This window comes from Coffea eugenioides, chromosome 6 (assembly GCF_003713205.1).
Source record: "Coffea eugenioides isolate CCC68of chromosome 6, Ceug_1.0, whole genome shotgun sequence".
In the NCBI taxonomy this organism is placed as follows: Eukaryota; Viridiplantae; Streptophyta; class Magnoliopsida; order Gentianales; family Rubiaceae; genus Coffea; species Coffea eugenioides.
Window position 1 is genome coordinate 8,144,646 of NC_040040.1, and position 18,973 is coordinate 8,163,618.

General features: G+C 36.4%; 3 protein-coding genes across 3 annotated transcripts; 2 read left to right on the forward strand and 1 right to left on the reverse strand.

Annotated features, from left to right (window-relative positions):
• Positions 1 to 1,975: 1,975 nt before the first annotated feature.
• On the forward strand, positions 1,976 to 5,592 carry LOC113774577 (signal peptidase complex catalytic subunit SEC11A-like). The gene is made up of 8 exons (XM_027319136.1): positions 1,976 to 2,159; positions 2,569 to 2,681; positions 3,430 to 3,501; positions 4,005 to 4,040; positions 4,530 to 4,575; positions 4,821 to 4,908; positions 5,011 to 5,068; positions 5,253 to 5,592. The coding sequence occupies exons 1-8, from the start codon at positions 2,081 to 2,083 to the stop codon at positions 5,301 to 5,303; spliced, it is 543 nt and encodes a 180-aa protein (XP_027174937.1). The 5' UTR covers positions 1,976 to 2,080; the 3' UTR covers positions 5,304 to 5,592.
• Positions 5,593 to 6,336: 744 nt separating this feature from the next.
• Positions 6,337 to 9,271, reverse strand: LOC113774517 (chaperone protein dnaJ 49-like). The gene is made up of 3 exons (XM_027319046.1): positions 9,180 to 9,271; positions 7,947 to 9,062; positions 6,337 to 6,643 (listed from the first exon to the last, which is right to left on the reverse strand). The coding sequence occupies exon 2, from the start codon at positions 9,059 to 9,061 to the stop codon at positions 7,961 to 7,963; it is 1,101 nt and encodes a 366-aa protein (XP_027174847.1). The 5' UTR covers position 9,062; positions 9,180 to 9,271; the 3' UTR covers positions 6,337 to 6,643; positions 7,947 to 7,960.
• Positions 9,272 to 12,072: 2,801 nt separating this feature from the next.
• On the forward strand, positions 12,073 to 16,391 carry LOC113774882 (ribosome biogenesis regulatory protein homolog). Its single transcript, XM_027319532.1, has 8 exons — positions 12,073 to 12,458; positions 12,865 to 13,015; positions 13,388 to 13,439; positions 13,561 to 13,689; positions 14,472 to 14,589; positions 15,497 to 15,680; positions 15,783 to 15,896; positions 15,990 to 16,391. Exons 1-8 carry the CDS (start codon positions 12,379 to 12,381, stop codon positions 16,137 to 16,139), a joined length of 978 nt encoding a protein of 325 aa, XP_027175333.1. The 5' UTR covers positions 12,073 to 12,378; the 3' UTR covers positions 16,140 to 16,391.
• The last annotated feature ends 2,582 nt before the right edge of the window (positions 16,392 to 18,973 follow it).

Sequence of the window (18,973 nt, forward strand, 5' to 3'; positions counted from 1 at the left end):
CTCGACGAGCTGACAATTTCAAGTTCGAGCTCGAGCTCAACTTGATTCGAGCCGAGCTCGAGTTCGAAAAAAATAAAAAATAATTATTTTATTTTTTAAAAAATAAATAAAATAATATTTTTTTTCTTAATAAATAATAAAAATATTAAGGATATATATGTAATTTTACTATTAAAAATTAAAAAAATATATATATATATACTTAAAATAAAAAATATATATATACTTAAAATAAAAAATATATATATATTTACTCGAGCTTACGAGTCGGCTCGCGAGCTAACGAGCTTAATATTTTGAGCTCGAGTTCGAACTCGATTTCGACTCTAACCAACTCAAACTCGACTCGATCTTGACTCGAGCCGCTCACGAACGGCTCGGTTCGTTTGCAACCCTAGTTTTAACTGACGAAAACGAAACATTTTCCCAGCACATGATTATTTACAATTCAAATGCCAAGGCCACTTTTTTTTTTTTTTTTTTTTTGTCAAAATGATAACATTTTATATTGATTTAAACTTGATATTATAAGTAGACACTTACAAAAGGGGCGTGCATGCTACCCTCACTATCATTTTAAGCTATATCTTTTATCCAGCTTGGGAAGTTTGTTTCCCATTTTACATCATTAAGTAGGTTCAAAGCAAATTTCCCTAGCCTATGACACAACTCATTGCCTTTCTATAGATAAAGGAGAAAGTGCATTGATCAAAAAACTCCCCCTCAACTCTTCTTGTATATCTTCTAGTACCACAGCAATATTGAAGTCGTTGCAATTGTTTGCTGTAATGCAGTCTATCGCACTTTTTACAGTTGGATTGTACCTCAATCTTTCTCCATCCTGCTTCTTTTCCCCGTTGTTGCAGAGCTATTCTGATTGCCAGTAGGGCATCCTCTAGTCTTGGTTCTCCTATCTTTTCCTCTATTATTGCCTAGACTTTCAAAATCTCCCCTTTTCAGTTTCTAGCAATGATTCCTTTTCCTGTTTTGATCATTTGTGAGGACATCGCAGCATTTTCCTGTTTTATCTTATACACACCCTCCATTGGTGGTAGTCAGCTTCTATTTTGCTGATTGGGAATCGTTTCAGCAATGCTTCTTCTGCTTTCTTGTTCCTTGGCTTCCTTGAACTCCATCCCATTTTTGGGGCGCCCAGGCCACTTCGATTGCGTTTCTAATTGGCTTCGTTTACGGCCTTCATCTTTCAATATTTCACATTTATCCCCTTGTAAGACTAGAGGGTGCCTAACACATCAATCTCAAATTTGAAGTAACCACAAAAAAAAGGTAGGAGGAGAAAATAACACAAGTCATTAAAAAATATTTTTTAGAATAAATAATATAGTACTTATTGTGATTGTAATACACGTAAGATAAAAGATTGTTGAATGATAAAAACGTTGATTAGGTATTATAATTGTTATGCAAACAAAATAATATTTGAGAAAAATATATTATTGCTATCCAAACACGACATAGCCATCATTTTCTATTTGTAATGCTAACAAAATTGTTGTTATCTGATAGGAGCATATTCTACTAGATTGGACATATGCTATAAACAAATGATATATAGTATATGTTATTTTTGACAAAATAACGTGTAGATTTCAAAATTTTGAACTTTTGAGTTCAAATCCATTCCTCTACTTAAAAAAAAATAATCCATTCCTTCTCCATTAAAAAAAATTGAAAAAGATGCTGACGTTTGAATTTTCAATTTTTGCAGAATATTTTATAAATAGTTTTTGATGTATTTCTCAATCATTTTTTTTAATTTCAGATACATCAAATCCTTATAGTACTTTTTTTCCAAAAAAATTCTAGAAGAATAGCAATCAAAATAGGACCGAACGGTTTAGTAACTCTTTTTTTTTTTTTTTTTTTGAGAACACAAGCTGAAAGACGGGGGACTAAAATGACACAAGCTGAAAAGAAAGGGAGCAAGACGCAAGAACGACAATCTTCCCTATTTATAATTTCAGCTCTCAGCCCAAAAGTCAGTGCATTGGTTTCAGTAGGCCGTTTTTTCACCAGAAAAGATAGTGAGAAGAAACGCACACACAGCAAGGGGAAGAAGATGGGATGGATCGGGGATCAAATCGACTCCATCAAATCCTTACAATTCAGACAAGTCCTTGCCCAAGCCGTCAGCCTCGGTTCGCTTCCCTCCTCTCTCAAATTGTTTATCATTTTATATGTTTTCTGCGTAATTGCGGAGATGGTCCCTCTGGAATCTTGATTAGGGTTCTTTGTATGGTCATATTTTAGAATTTGATGATGACGAGGATGAGTGTTCTTTTATTCAAAACTCTATCTATCAGAAGGAGCATTGAGAATTTAGGTCTTGGTGACCATGGATTATTAGACTTGTAGAACTTCCTTGTTATAAAATAATTGTAGCTTCTGCAATGCAAAAATTTTGCCTTTCTTTACTTTTCTACTTTGACATTGTTGTATTCGGAATGTATTTCTAGTATAGCACATGTTTCAACGTCAATTGGTGTTTTCCTGCTTTAAATGGATAATTAAGGAGCAAATAAGTATGCCAATTGGAATACTTTTCAGGAATGATTGTTACCTCGGCTTTGATTATATGGAAAGGATTGATGTGCGTAACTGGTAGTGAGTCGCCTGTAGTTGTCGTGCTCTCTGGAAGCATGGAGCCTGGGTTCAAAAGGGTGAGTTTTTACGATTTCTTTTAACAAATAACTTGAGCTTTCCTGAGTTTTTATTTTAAAGGTTCTGTTTTGGGACTGATTTGTCTGCCGGAGTTAACTTTCCCAAAGAGTTATTAGATTCAAGACCATTTAGTGCTTCAATGTGTTTCTCTTGATTCTATTGCAGCACTCTGGCTACAATATGTAACCCAAGGAATTTGGTCAGTGACTGTCTGAGTTTTGTGAACTATTATTTAATTATGAGCATGAAAAAGGATGCTACAATGGCTATACTTACACCCACATCAAATGTTCTACAAAAGTCATTTGAGTTGACCGTGCCAGTCATTATTTTAAGGACGACTGTGCTTACTATTATATAAGGCTTAAAAAGGATCAGAAAAAATTCCAAAACACTGTGTACTACATTTGAATTTGACCTTTGTGACTTCAATCTATTTTTCCTAAAACTTCATACATCATTTTCTCTTGTCAAGGTCCTTGCAGTGGAAAACAAACAGGCAATGAGCTGGAACTGTATCTTTCCATCTGCTAGATGCATTAGATATTCAAAACCTTGATTTTTTCCTCTTTGTATGGCATTTAACCATTCTTTTTAAAAAGCATAAGTGTGTTTTTCTTATCGTTATTTTGAAAGCCAATTACTTGTTTGTATGCTTGAAATTTCAAATATTGTCAGAAATTGTTTATGCTCTTCTCATATTGTATGGCAGAACTTCCGAACTTTAACTATTTAATTTTCTTGCAGGGTGACATTTTATTCTTGCATATGAGCAACGACCCCATTCGTGCAGGAGAAATTGTTGTATTCAATGTGGACGTAGGTGTTTTTTGATCATCGCCTCAGCAGCTGCTTGGCAGTTGCCTGAGTAAACCTTCTTCTTTCTATACAGTATGATTTTTGTTGTCTGTGCTATCAGTTGACTATTTCTGGAGTATTTTTCTTTTTATTTTTTTCTTGGCTTGCAAATTATTTTATGATCAATGGTGGTTCCTTGGAGTTTTAAAATTTTAGTAACACAATAGTGCATGATTTGCCGAAAACTGCTTATTTCTGAGTAAATCAGTCTGCTGATAATGTTGGGTTTTCTCATGTCTGTGTGATATGGTTACCTTTGCAATTAAAGCATATTGCACTGTGTACCCCCTTTAATTGTTGTTCAACAAATTAGTGGCTTGTCTAGATAGTTAATGTAACATTCAGAGATTACATTGATTATTTTATTGTATTGCTTCCATTCATTACTTTATTGGCTATTGTAGTTTGTCTTGAAATTGTTCTTTTTCCATTGACAACCTTTCACCTTTATGGTTGCTGTACAGGGACGTGAAATTCCCATAGTACATCGAGTAATTAAGGTAAACATGTTGGCATAATATTTTCCTTATTCTTGGAACTCTTATTAAAGCTCTTAATGGAGTTGATAGCATGTACATATAGATTTACTCTGCACTATGATACTGTTAAAGAAGAGAGGATCAGAGAAGCCAATGGGAGCATAGAATGTAGGTTCTGAAGATGGGAATTCAATATGCTTGCTCTAAATTGCTTCTGGATAGCTCATTGAAGAGGATTTTTTTTTTTTTTTGGGTTTTAAAACTTAAGATGGGGATTCATCATAAAACAAAAAACTATCTCTTACTTTCCAAAATCTATTGAATGTGGTAAAATCAGTAATATATAGTGATTTTCTAGAAGATTTGCTCAGTTTAAAATTTTGACTTTCAAATTATGGTTTGTTATGGTAGTAAAAAAAACTGGCGCATTACTTCTTTTCTTTCCGTACTCCTGTTTATCCTTTAACTTCTTCATTGTTATGTTTATGGCATTATTGTGTTGTACTCCAGGTTCATGAGCACCAAGATACTGGAGAAGTTGATGTCCTCACCAAAGGTGCTAAACCATTTCTGATGTTGATCTTCTACTTTTGCAGAAGCTCCTGCATGAGTAAATCTTTTTACTAATGCAATGGAGGGCAGTTTTATGTATTGTCACAAAGTCTTATTCTATGCTGGGCAGTCTTGAACCATCTGCAGTTTAATTTTATCATTACTTGTTGATATTGTCTGGAATTGAAACCTTGATCTTCCGAATCCAGAAACAGTGTGAATTGAATATTTTGTGTTTTATATTACCAGGAGATAATAACTTTGGGGATGACAGACTTCTTTATGCTCACGGTCAGCTTTGGCTGCATAGACATCACATAATGGGAAGAGCTGTTGGGTAAGTTGATATCAGGACTACTTTCTGTTTATCTTTGTAAATACCTTATAGGAATGTCTTTCCACACACATAAAATCAACCATTTTGTCCATATCTCTACAGGTTCTTGCCTTATGTAGGTTGGGTGACTATAATTATGACTGAGAAGCCTATCATCAAGGTTAGATAATCTGTGAATTTGTTTGAGCAATCATTGTCAAGCTCGCCTTAGGCATCACATTCATATTTTTGTTCTAATTGTCTTGACAACGCAGGGTTTGTTATTGCCAATCAGCTCACCTGAACTAGTAGTGACAATTGAATTTCTGATTGGGGCCCTTTTTTTTTTTTTTTTTTTTTTGCAGTACATATTGATAGGTGCACTGGGATTGCTCGTTATTACTTCGAAGGAGTAGGGAATCAACTTATGCCTCGAAAACCTTGTCAGGAAGGGGCAGATCTGGCTTTTGCTTTTTCCTTCAATACTTTGTAGAACAGTACCATGCAGAAATCATTTGAACGTATTAATCATCAGGATGATGCTTCTACCTCACATGCATGTTCTTTTGTGTGTGCTTGTACTTTAGTACGGCTAACTTTGCTTCTGTGCTTGCATCTATCTCATTCCTGCGTGTGCTGGGTGCAAAACGCAAAAACCGTGCGGACAGATTGTCCAAGTCTTGTTGAGTGGCGTGATTGTTTTGTCATAAAGACCCAAAGACGGAGCTGATATTATGTTTTGTATCAAAGTTTTCTTTGTTATGGTATTCGATCGAAATTACATTTTTCTTGGGCATGATTGCTCGGAGCTCGCTCGAATTGCATTTTGGGAAAGATTTTTTCTTCTTAAAAAAAATGAAAAATGGTGTTGTTTGTCTAGGAAAATGTTGAATGAATGACAAAATTGCGCTTTTTGAAAATTTTCTTTTGAGGCCTATCTTACTTATGTATGCTGTGCAATTGATTCGAATTGCCAGCTGGATTTAGCTTGCAGCTCCCGAGAGTTATTAGGAACGGGAAATCTGTAGCTTGCATAAACACGTATTGGACATGACAACTTTTCTTCAATTTTTTGAAAAAATTTCTGCGAAAAGCACGTAAGAGGACCTCTTCCATTGGTGCAGTCAGTCTTAAAAAACAGCACCTCCTCTCGACAATATACATTTTTAAAAGCTCCTGATTAAACTTCAATTCCAGCGTGCCGCTGCCAAAACTCGTTAGAGACACCAAAGTAATCTCTTCCACAGGTAACATGAGGGCTCCTTTTGATGCAATACTCTACCTTTGTCCCATACAATGTGCTAATTCGGCATAGATGTGGAAGGCTCGGTAGCACTAACAAGATTACATGCTCAACGCTTCGGCAAGCGGCAAGCCACAATGGAGCCACCCATATCCATCACTGACGTCCAAGAATAGTGGATGAACTATAAGAGGTAGCCCACGAGCGAGTCCTCAACCCGTAATAGTGGATGCTTTATTAGATCAAGAGTCAAAACACAAAATTGAAGATTGTCAAATAATAATAGTATCATATCATACAAGAAGCACAATGTAATGCTGCCATGTATGCATATTTCTGTTAAATCTTCTCGATTTATCTAATCTATCGAAGTCGGGCAAGCACAACTCCCCCAAAAAAATCAACCAGCAACACAACTTGGACACCATAGCATAAGCCGCAGCAACTAAAACTTTCTACATCCGGCGAACTTCAGAATCACGATCTATTTCACCTCCTCCTTCCGACAAGTGTCTGAATCAAAGAAGAAAAAGTTAGCATTCTTACGTATTGATCATCACTACCCAACAGGTAAAACTGATTCTTACTAAAAGATGCCAAACCACACAAATTATTACCCCCACACACAACCAGGAGCATGGTTGTACTGCTCCCGAACGCATACTGGGCAATGCTTGAAAAAAATGGTAAACTCATTTGCCTCGTTCCAACAACAGCAGCAATAATGAAGAGAAATTAAGCATGTGTACTTTGTCATTGTTCTAAATTAGTACATAATGCTTAATCCAGAACTCTGTATCAAAGTAGAGCACATCGACAGAGAAAAACTGAAATTGGGAGTCATGTGTGCAAAGAGTGCTATTTTCAAGGACCAACCACCAAACAATAATGTAGAAATAAAATCTGCATGTCTGTGCAGCATTGTGATGCACGGGGGAAGAGAGCACAGAAAAGTAGCGGCCAAAGCAGTTTGGTGATGCTTTTAAGTAACAATAAAACCTTCATCTTCTTTAAGCCGAATGACAGTAGAACACGGGAACACAGCTAAGATGGGATTTTGCTTTCCTTTTTATTTTTTAAAACACACACACATAGACACACAAAAAAAAAAAGAAAAAAAAGATGACAATCAAAATATCAGCTATCAATGACACAGTAACTCCTGACTGTGGAAAGACATCACATGTTAGCTAAACCAAAGTATAGATCCTTTTGAAATTTTATAGCCAATACTATTAGTTTTTTCCGAAAACATTCCCAAAGTGATGGAAACTAGAAAAAGTGTCTCAGAAAGTTCCAAAAAAAGTCTAGTATTAAAAACAATTAATGGATGAAAATGCATGTTCTGAAAAGAAGATACGGCTATGATTTGGAGTAAATAAAAAAGGGGAGGGCATCCTAATTTCTTAAAAAACATAGAAGAATCTTCATAACCGAAGAGAACCAAGTTAAAAAGAATGCAACTCCCATGACAGTATTAAGTTCACTCCTGAAAAGACACTTTTCCCTTCAACTTCAAAACATCCTGTTTGCTTTTTCAACTTCACCCAGATGAATCCAATACAACATGCATAACAATTCAATGATTTACGGAGTGAAGTCAGACAAGTGCAATTGTAGAAAATATGGCATCAGGTGCATATCAATTTGTGTCACCATCAATTTGCTCTAAAGAAATGCCCTGGGTGAAGTATTAGTCCACAAATCAAACATTCAGCTCAAAGAAACTATGAGATGAAGAACAACAAAAAACTTGGAGGACTTGCATCATAGTCAAAATATTAATCATCAACATCAAATAGAAACTAATCTGCACCTTAAATGATGCTTTTATGCTATGGCCTCGAACCGTTTTAGCGCATCACAATTTGGTGTCTCCCGTCTATAGCCCCAGTGAAGCTGTTGCCACTCAAGTCTACAATTATGTGCAAGGATCCTATAATATTCACCCTCAACTTGTTGCTCGAGCTCTGTTCTCTGTTGACTATTAAGCGGATACTCCTTTTCAAAATTACTTGGCTTCACATAATAATTTACGCCCTTCTCAGTAGTCAACCGATAATCATAGGGATAAGACCTCGAAAGAGAATAAACTGGCTGCTGTGAGGGAATAAAATTCAACAGCAATATCAAAATAACTGGCAACAATTGAATCAAAGTCCTCCATAATCCATTCGACCCACGATCACCACCCATTCTCACCTCAACGCCTGGACCAAAGCTAAACCCACCAAACTGAGTCCTTGTAGCTGGATGCATTCCACCGAAGAAGAAATTCCTGAAAATCTCATCAGCATCAACTTCTCCATCATAATAAAACCCATTAAACCCTTGCATTCCACCTGGACCACGCCTATTAGCACGAGTCTCATAAACTGGCTCATCAGAGCCAACAAGATCATACTTTTTCCTACTCTCCTCATTACTCAAACACTGAAAAGCTCTTGAAACCATCTTGAACACCTCCTCTGCCGCCGGGGCCTTATTTTTATCAGGATGGACTTTTAAGGATAACTTCCGATACGCCTTCTTCACATCCTCAACACTACAACTTTTTTCCACCCCCAATATCTCATAAAAGTCTTTTTTCTTCTTAATTTCCCTCACAATCGTAGCCTGTTCTTCCGTATAAGCCATCGAAATAGTGGCTGACGTTGACGAAGAACCCGATGATGACCCATTTACGGAAGCCCTACGACGGGGACCACTATCTCTTTTATCAGGTGAATTTGAGCGGTTTTCGTTGATGTCCGAGGAAGGGTTTTCCGATCCTGAGCCATTGAGATCTGATAAGAAACTATCGATATCGATTGATGGGTCCAAACGACGAGCTTTCTGGAGGAATTTGGAGGCCCTGTTTTTATCGCCTGATTCGATTGAATCTTGGGCGATTTTCAAGCATTTCAGAGCTTCGTCTTTGTTTCCATCCATCCTTGAAGAAAATAACAATCCGATCAAATAGAATTAAACAAAAATTTCCCCAAAAAATAGAATAAAATAAAGTAACTATGCACTGACACAGGTGATGAAATTGAATGCTATTATGTACGTGAATAAAGATTAAAGTTGAGGGTATATTGCTCTGATTGATGGAGTAAAGTGCTCTTTTCCTGGATTCAGAAATTGGGTCTTCTGCGACGGTGGATTTACGGGTGGATCGAGAATCTAGGGTTAGGTTTTGGCCGGTATTCGAGGAAAGGTAAACCCCAACTTGGAATGGGGTGGTCGTCGAAATTGAAAAGGAAAAATACATAAATACGGAGGAGAATTTGTAGTTTACTTTTGTTGGCCAATTGCTGTTTCGGTCAATGAGTTTTTTTTTTTTTTTTTGAGGAAGTCAAATCAGTTTCAATACGACTCGGCGAGTTTATTTAACCTTTGGATCATGTTTGATTAACCACTAAAATTATGTCAAGCATCTAATTATTGCTCTCTTTAAGGGTCATCCTTTTGTAAATATCTGGTTTATTCCAACCATGGGCTTGTTCTCATTATTTATTTCAGTTGATTATATATTTTAATTTTAAATAATTAGTTTTTGTAATGCTCTCGATTGATTGCATTTTTGTTTTGATTATAAATTTTAATGACTAAAAAAACTAAAATTTATAATTAACTGAAGAATAGTTTTTACTGATTTTGATTATTCTCTATAATCAATTTCTATAATCAAATTTTATAAAATTTAAAACAACAAAGAACAAAGCCTACAACTCCTTTATACATTCTACAATAGGATAGGCTTTCGAATTCAACGTGTAAAATAAACTATTTATGTCAATTTATACATACTAATGAAATTAATACAAAAGTGTTATGCATGATAATATCGGAAGTTAATAATTTAAAATGTAGGGTTAATCGCACTTTATCCCCTTTAAGTATAGGTCATTTCTCACTTTACCCCACAACGTTTATTTTTCCTCAGTTTATCCCATCCGTCAGCAATTGCACGTTAAAAACTTCAAGATGCCGAAATTGCCATCGGGTAGTTAATAGGGCTCCGTAGTTATTGCAAATTGATTTTTGAGTTGGATGTGTGCATTTTTCATCAGCAGTTCAAGGTGGTGCTTGGTTTTCTAATTGATAATATTTCTGTTGAATTGTCACTTTCACAGTCTCTTAAGTATTTCCTTCCTCCAGCACCTAGTTACCCTCACTCTTTCAATTTCATCAGTTGAACACTTAAAAAGTTGCTTAGTACTTTTTCCTCCTTAAAAGAGATTTTTTTCTTCCAAAGATTCAGACTATCACTTTTTGAATAAACATAAAAAGTTTGATTTCAAAGAACAGCAGAGTGAATCAGCTATCTAATATACTGTGAACTTTAACTAATCCTCAGGCTAACATGACAGTTCAAAGCCTTTAGAAACAGTTTGGATTATTCTAGCAGACCCACGAGTACTAATCCAACAGAGCAAAGCAGAATATGAGCAAAAAATTACAGAGGAGGAAATTATCCATTAGGAAATCACAGATGTTTCAAACTAACCTAAGCATCAGCCAGTAAACGTGCAAGAAGCTTTCTCACAAACATAAAATTCAAAAAATTATATGCTTCTTCTTTTCCTTCTCTGCTTCTTCTGCCAAGAAGCGCAAATTCAAATTCCACTCCAATAGTAAGACCTACGTCCAGTAACATACCCTCGTCGTCGAGGAGGGCTCCAACGTCCCTCTCCGCGAGTACGTCAATGCCGAATTCCTCCGCCCTGTGCTTCCTCCTGACCCTCTTTCTTCTGAACCCTATTTCGACCTAGGCGACGTCGTCGATGCCTACTATAGGGACGGCTGGTGGACTGGTGTCGTCACCGCTCTTCTTCTTCAGCACCACGACGCCGACCGCCACTACCACCACAAGCAGCCCCAGTCCCCCTCTCTTCTGAGGTTCGTCGTCACCTTTCACAATCCACCCGACGAACTTCACTTTCCTCCTTCCCAATTGAGATTTCACCACCGATGGGTCAATTGCACCTGGGTCCGACCCGCCAAGCAGGTGTCGTTTCTATTTCTGGTGTCGTTTCATGTTCTTTAATGGAGGTTTTGGAGGTTTTGCTAGGAATACAGAAGAAGAAAGAGGCTGATAGAGGGGAGAGAGACTTGACCGACAATGACAAAGAGGAAGGAAACCTTTTGTCTTCTGGTTTCCCTTTTCTTGTCCCATGTGCCCGATGGAGGGAAATTTCCTCCTCCATTGTTCCAGGGCAATTTTGGAAATTTGTTTTTATCCGTTTCATAAACCTTTGACATATGGGTATTTTGGGTTGTTCATTATTTTCTTAAGGATATTACTGTCTTTTCATTATTCTGTTAATCTCCGTTAGAGTTGACTGTTAGTATTTGGGATAAACTGAAGAAAAATAAACGTTGGGGGGTAAAGTAAGAAATGACCCATACTTAAATGAGATAAAGTGCGATTAACCCTAAAATGTATTGCATTGTTAAAATTGATAATTGAGAATGCCCTTCTTATGTTTTTGTAATAAATAAACAAATGCTCTCTTGTCTGCAATCCTATATAGTATCTTATTACTCATTTTCTACGAATTCAATAGTTGACAATTTTGTATTTTTTTTTAATTTCAATTGATGTGACATGTGTGGCAACAAATCGGTGGAAAAAAAGAGAAAAATGTTAGAAACAGGCATTATTTATTTTTAATCTTTAGTTGACAAATTAACCATTTGAGTTGGAGTGACTAAAGAGGATTCGAAAGATTGAGGCTTTTTTTTTTTTTTTTTATGGAGTTTATGCATCACATACTGAAATTTGTCCATTAACACTTTGTTACATGGGTTGAGAAAATGCACAAAAATTAAAAGAAAATAACAGAATAGGGAGAGGAAAAGGGAGAATGGGTTTTGTAATCTATTTATAAATTCATCTTCCGTCCGCGGGAAAAGAAAAGGGGGAGGAAAAAAAAAGAGCAAGTATGTCTTCCGCTTCCAAATTCCAAACAAAGGCCTGATAAAGGTCATAAACTACAAAATTCAAGGGGTCCAAATGTAAGAAACCCTGCTTTTCGTACTTCACCTCCCATACCAAATCTCCCCATTCCACCGCCATCCGTAATAAACCCTTGCTGTACTTTTTGGCGTCCGTCGGCCAAAACCCCCACCCGCCAACACTATAAACATAGAATCACAATCACTCAAAGGAGGAAGCTTGATTGGAAGAATTGGATTGGAGAACCCACTGAAACCTAAAACTCCAAAAAAAAAAAAAAAATTAAAGCTCAGAGGAGATTGACATGGCAGAATACGAGATTGACTTGGGCAACCTCATGGCCTTCGACCCTCATCACAGCTTTTCCTCTCCTCCATCCTCCAGGTTTTACATCCCCTCAGCCCCTATGTTTCAATTTTTACTTTAAAAATAATTCTTCATTCCATTCAAGGTCCTTGCTTTCACGCTAGCTCCTCTTTGTCTTAATATGTTTACCTTGTCAATATATTGGGCTTCGCTACCTCTTCAAGAGTTCGGTGTAATTATTTGATTAGTTCATTTTTGTTTTAGTGATTGACGATATCTTAAGCCTTTGTTCTTTAAATGTGGAATTTTTATGTGTTGAAGTCAGAATGTAAAGAAAACTCGAGTCGAATTTTGATGAGTATTCTAGGGATGTTGTTCCACTTAAGCACTCTGGACGTATAAACTGTTGAGATGTGCGGATGTTATAAATGTCTTGATAGAGGAACTCACTGTTTTTCACCCCCCCTCTTGGTGGACGGCATAGGGAGGAACTAGTGAAGGAAAGCCTAGAACAGGGGACAAAGTTGGTTCAAGCTGTTGCAGATACTCTCTTTATCTTGCCTTCCACTGAGGACCCAGATGGTCCAATCGTCACGTTGCCTCCTCCTACAACCAGACTCCCTCGAGAGAAGCCGGTATACTCTTCTCTTTCTGACAGCATAATTCTTGTTTCGAAAATCTGTTAACACCATTGGTTTGATCCAAAAATGTACTAGAATGATGGTTGGATGCAAGCAAATTGCTTAATCATCAGGTTTCTTCACAATTTAGTATGGCTTCAAGTATGAGCTTCATATTTACTCTGTAACGTTTTCGTTTGATTGGTGAGGAGCACTTTTTGAGGTTGCTATTTATTGGTTGCTTCCTTACTATCATGCATTCTCGTGATTGGGAGCTCTGATTTTCTTGTCTGTTTTACCATTGGGATGTACCCTGCATCATTTTCTGGTCCTTCCTGTAGGTTGAGTCTATAGTGGAATCTAACATTCTTCTTCCTTTGTTCTCAGCTACCCAAACCAAAACCTCCAACAAGATGGGAACTGTTTGCCAAAAAGAAAGGTGTGTTGGTGATATTCTTACTGCCTATAAGGCCTACAAATTCTAAAGTAAAGAGTGCTTGAGAGCATGGAAAAGACTAGCATATTAGTGGCTTGTTATCTTACTTGATTATCATGTGCAGGCATCCAAAAGCACAAAAAAGACAAGGTTGCATTTGATGAACAAACCGGCACTTGGAAGCGTCGCCATGGTTATGATCGCGTCAATGATGACAAAGATGTACCAATCATTGAGGCCAAGATGAATGATGGTAAATAGTGACTTTTCTTTTTATCTTCTCTTCTGCCTTGTTATTCTTGTCATTATTATCATGTTCATGGTTGTTAATTCAGGCATTACAAAAAGTAGAAAATATTGAGTCACATTTATTGGCCAGTGCCTCAAATACATAACCATGGGCTGTCTTCTGGGGTTAAGAATCTTTGATGCACAACAGAAAATCTGTTTGGAGGATGACCTAAATTCATAGCATCATTTGCATGTACCTTTACATTACCAGTAATAGTGGGTAAAAGCAAATTTGGTTGTGGTTTTAGCCCTTTACTATAGGATATGCATAAAAACCCATCAACAACAGTATGGGTTATAAGATGTATGCATATATTTCCTGAGTTGCACTGCTTATGAAGTAATTTTCCATATTTTTTCTGGTTTGGATCTTCAATTTGGCGTTGGGATGTGATCCTCTGAGCAGCACTCGGGGGATTGAATTATTTTATTGTGGTGTATACTGCATATCCCTTAGTTTCAATTGTACATGGCCATTGTGTTGGAAGCTCATGGTCGGAAGACAAGATTTGAGTGTCGAAATCCTACAAATAAATTGACCTCTTGTTTTGTTATTTTTACCCCTATTATTTCCTTCTTCTTGCTTATTTGTTTTGATTGTTGAAGGTTTAATGAGTTTGAACAAACAATGGAAAGCACCTTTTGATGATTGTTTTCATTTACATGTCCATGTTGTAGTGTACTCCTAAGTTGTATGTCGCTGATTATAGCATGTGTATTGACAATCATGACTGATATGCTCAGAGCCAGGGGAAGATCCTTTTGCAAAGAGACGAGAAGAGAAGAAAAAGAGAGTTGATAAACAAGAGAAAAATCGTTTGCATAACTTGAAACAAGCTGCAAAGTCTGGTGCTTTACCAAGGTTGGTGCTCTGTTACCATCTCTCATCATTTTACAAAAGTATTTTCTGAAATGTTACCTATAATTGCGATGGATTTTCATGCTGCCTTTGGCATACTGTTTGACTTTGAACCTTGATGCCCTCATTTACCCCTTTCTCTCTCTATCTCTCCCCCCCCCCCCCTTTCTCTCTATATATATATGTGTGTGTGTGTGTAATATTGAGGTATATTGTTGTCTTAGGTCCTGATACTTTAAAACTAGAACATTTTGATGTTTAAGATGCCGTAAGATTGCTGTTTACTATTATTTCTAGCAACGCAAAGGATAGAATCTTTGACCTCGTAATGGGAGTGATATGTTTTCCTATAATAATAACTACAAATTTATCAAAAAAATATCTTAATAGCACCACAGGACTTTTGTGGCCCCAATTACCTAGTTTTCCTCAGCTGGATGAATCCATTTATTGCTTACACCATGTGATTGTGGATTTTGTACTTAATCTTGTCTGGCTAGGTCCTTTTGTGACAGGTAATATGCAGTAAATATAATTCAATCGTGCAATTTTGTACTGACTAAATTCTCTTTAAGTTTTGGAGTGTTTTTTGATGTAAGTTATGCTTGCAACTAGAATTGAAAGCTACGTGAAGAAAAGAGCATAACTGGTGTGGTGAAGCAGTGTCTTTCCGGCTTGATAGACTTGTTTCAGAGCATCTATGAAGTCCTATTGAGTCTAAATCTGAGTTTCTCATGTTCATATGTTGATCGCTTCTCATGTTGCACGGACAAATCTTTGCCTGTATAGCATTTTCACTTGTGTGCTTGTATGCGTGCATATTTATTTAATCCACGTAAACATATACTTTGAGCGTTCTGCAATTAGTTGATTAGTGCCACCAAATCTGACTAAAATTCATGGTTTGCAGTCATATTCAACTTGCTGCCACTGCATTACCTATAACAGGAAGTCAAGCTGCTCCTAAAAAGGTTGGCAAGGATGAACTACAGAATGTTGCTGGGATGGCAGCATCTGCAACAGCCAGTGGTGGGAAGTTTGACAAGAAGTTGCCTGGCGAAAAACCCACTAAACATGAAAAGAAATATCGCAAGGTTGGTATTTGAACACATTAAGTCATTGGTCTAGTTGTTGCATCTGTCATGGCTGTCCTTAAACTTTCTAATACCATTGTCCAAATGCCTCGCTTCATTCAGTTTCTACCCGCTGCTGAAGGATCTGGAATGAGTTCCTTGGAGAAGCAGCAAACGGAGAAGGTCCTTAACAAGTTGATCTCAAAAAATTCCCATGAGATTCTTAACGTTGAAAAGGTATGCCCATGCCATGGTATTGTATCCTGTATCTAACCTTCAGGTGAAACATTAAAATGCATTTGGTCTGAATTCGTGTTGTATGGGATGTAGGCTGTGACCATGTACAATGTGAAGGAGGAGAAGAAACGGAGGAGTCAAAAGGGGAAGTCATTCTCAAGCTCGAGCAAGCTGAAGCCCAACAAGAAATCTTTCAAGAAAATGCCGAAAAAGGGTTCCTCAAATAAAGGGAAATCAAAATGACATTAGGATTGCGAAATCTTTTTAGGCTTATGTCGTTCAATTAAGCTGTAGTGTATGGAGAAGCTGCAGTTTTGTATTAGCTAGGCTGGTCTTATCTCTCGTACACAGCCGTAATGAATCTTTATGCCTAGCCCGAACCTAAAATGGATGACGCAACTGTCTCTGCGTGCGTGTTGAGGTACTTACTTTATTGAATTGACCTCCTCCTCCAAAGAAAAAAGAAAGAAGAAAATAGATTGCGCGTTTTGGTTATTTTACTCGTATACAGCCCTTTCGGGATTATCACGACAAGATGTACTGCAAAAGGTGTGAGCCGGAAGTGTCGATCTCTTCAGGTCAGGGACTTGGAGGTTAATAAAAATATGCAGGAAACTTTACACCTTCATACGTGTGGTACTTAAAACTTCGTCTTCTGCCGTCTAATGCTAAGAAGGTAATTAGCTGCTAAATCGTAGGATTTCTTGGAGATGAATCCATATGTTACTGGGAGGGTCATTGTTAGTCATTCTGATAGGAAATTTTAGTTTGTCTTCCGTTGACTCTGTTGTGTCGAGTTCCTTGACGCTTAGAGATCCTTTTTACCCCTTTTCAAGAGAAGAAAAAACAAAGGCAGGCGGGCAGGCAAGCAAGCAAGGAGCCCGGAGTAGTGAGGCATGAAAAATTCGACCAAGGCGTGGATATTATTATAATGTTATTGTTATTATCATCTGAAACAACGTCAGAATTGTCGAAGTCTTCCTCGCGTGGAACACGTGAGATCATAGAAATAGTAGTAGTAGGACTGCCTCATCATTCGTCCTTTTCTGTTTGTTTAAAATTAGAGTATCCCGTAGCGGCCCGCCCGTCTTCATAGTTCATAGAAAAGCGGTGGGGTCTACCTTTTGGCTCAGAAAATTTCTGTTGGGGCGGTCCAAAAGGTAACGAAAATATCATCCAGAGTCTTTTTGCCAAGAATGTAGAGGCAGACTCAGTTAATTAAGGAAGGAACCCTTTTAAAGCTAATACGAGCTTTAAGGATTTTGTTAAATCAGTTTGTTTTCTAATGTATATAATTATATATGTGCGTTCAATCTTGGCAACTATTTTGGTTTGGTCTTCTACTACTAGGAGACGTATCAATTACTGAGTGATTTTATTTTCTCCTGAGTAAAAGAATATAAAGCTTTTTTATTTTTGCAGAAGAGTAATGAGATTTAAGAATTGAAAAAGAAAAACAAAAGGGGGAATTAGACCCAAAAAAAAACAGTGACAAAGCAGTGTCCTTGTCTAGTTAGGTCAATATCATTAATATATTATAATGTTAGTTTGTTGAAAATCACATCACGTTGCCCATGCAATCCAAAATGGGAGTAGGTGGTGGTGTTAGACCTTTTGCGATCAAATTGCACTTTCTCCCATTGTCTTTTAACCGATTTCACTTGAGTATCGAACTTATTCGTTTTTACCCATTAGTCCATGGCATCCTTAGTTAAGAACAGAAAATGAGATACTACTACTATAAACTTCACCACCAATCACAATTTACATGTGGATTTCAACAAACTATACATCAACGTAAAATAGTTGTTGCTACTAGGAGGATATTTAAAATATTCGAGAATGTATTTTATCGTGAAAAAATGAATGAAAATGTGTAACTTCTAATGACGTGACAATTACTATCAAATGCAATGCATGTGTAATTTACAACTATTAGTTGATCTTGTAATTAATGAGAAACTTGTGTTTGGATACCATATTTATTTCAAATATTATTTTACTTACATTATAAACACATTTTTTAAAATTATTTTTATATTCTTAACTATCTTTTTATCTTGCATCTATTACACGATAAAAAAAATATTGCAGTAATCTTTATTTAAAATATTTAACGACATGCAAATGATTATGATTTACTTTTCTAGCCAATATAAGCAATTCCATTTTATCTCGAAAAAGAAAAAGAAAAAGGAACATAGAACAATGTGCAATACTAGATACGTTTGCAAAAAAAAAAAAAAAATATATATATATATATATTTTAAGTATTAAAAGTACTTTTAGAATGTTTGGTAACTAATTTTTTGAAACTTAAAGAGTATTGTTTTTGATTATTTAAAAGCACTTTCATTAAAGGTACTTATATTAGAAGTGCTCTTTTATAAGCTATCGCAATCCCAAATGAGGTCTAAGTGAGATCGAGCTTTGAGATTAGGGTGTTAAAAGGCAAATTGCCCATGAAAACTATTTGAAAAAATTGCCAATTTGACTCCTCACATTTTTAGGAAAAATTTTTGTAGTCCTTACATTTAAAATTAGTCAAAATAATCCTTCAAATATAAAAATTTTGCTAGTTTGGTCCCAAAGCTCATTCTTACTCAGTTTCTCGACAAAAAACGCATGCCTACTTCATGTGCCCATAATTGTTAAGGCAAAATGAAACACCCAATTTCCATTTCAATTGTTGATGTAACCAACATGCTATTAAAAATATGGCAAAAAGAAATAATAAGAAAGAGTTCTAGTATAAACTAGTTGGTGTGTAAACTAGTTGTATATCACTACTAATAAACACATCAAAATAGGCAATATTCACTAGGTTAAAAGCATCCCTTGGAGTAAAAAATTTCACTGCCGATTGACCACAATAAGGACTCCCAAATTACACAGGTAATAGGGCTTACGTGTAAAGAGTTTAGTGAATGAAAATTAAGAGAAAAGAAAGGCCATGTTGGGAATGCATTTTTTGATCGAGAAATTGAGCAAAATCGAGTTTTGAGACAAAAAGTGCAAAACATTTATATCTACGGGGCTATTTTAGATGATTTTAAATGTGAGAGACTAAATTTTTT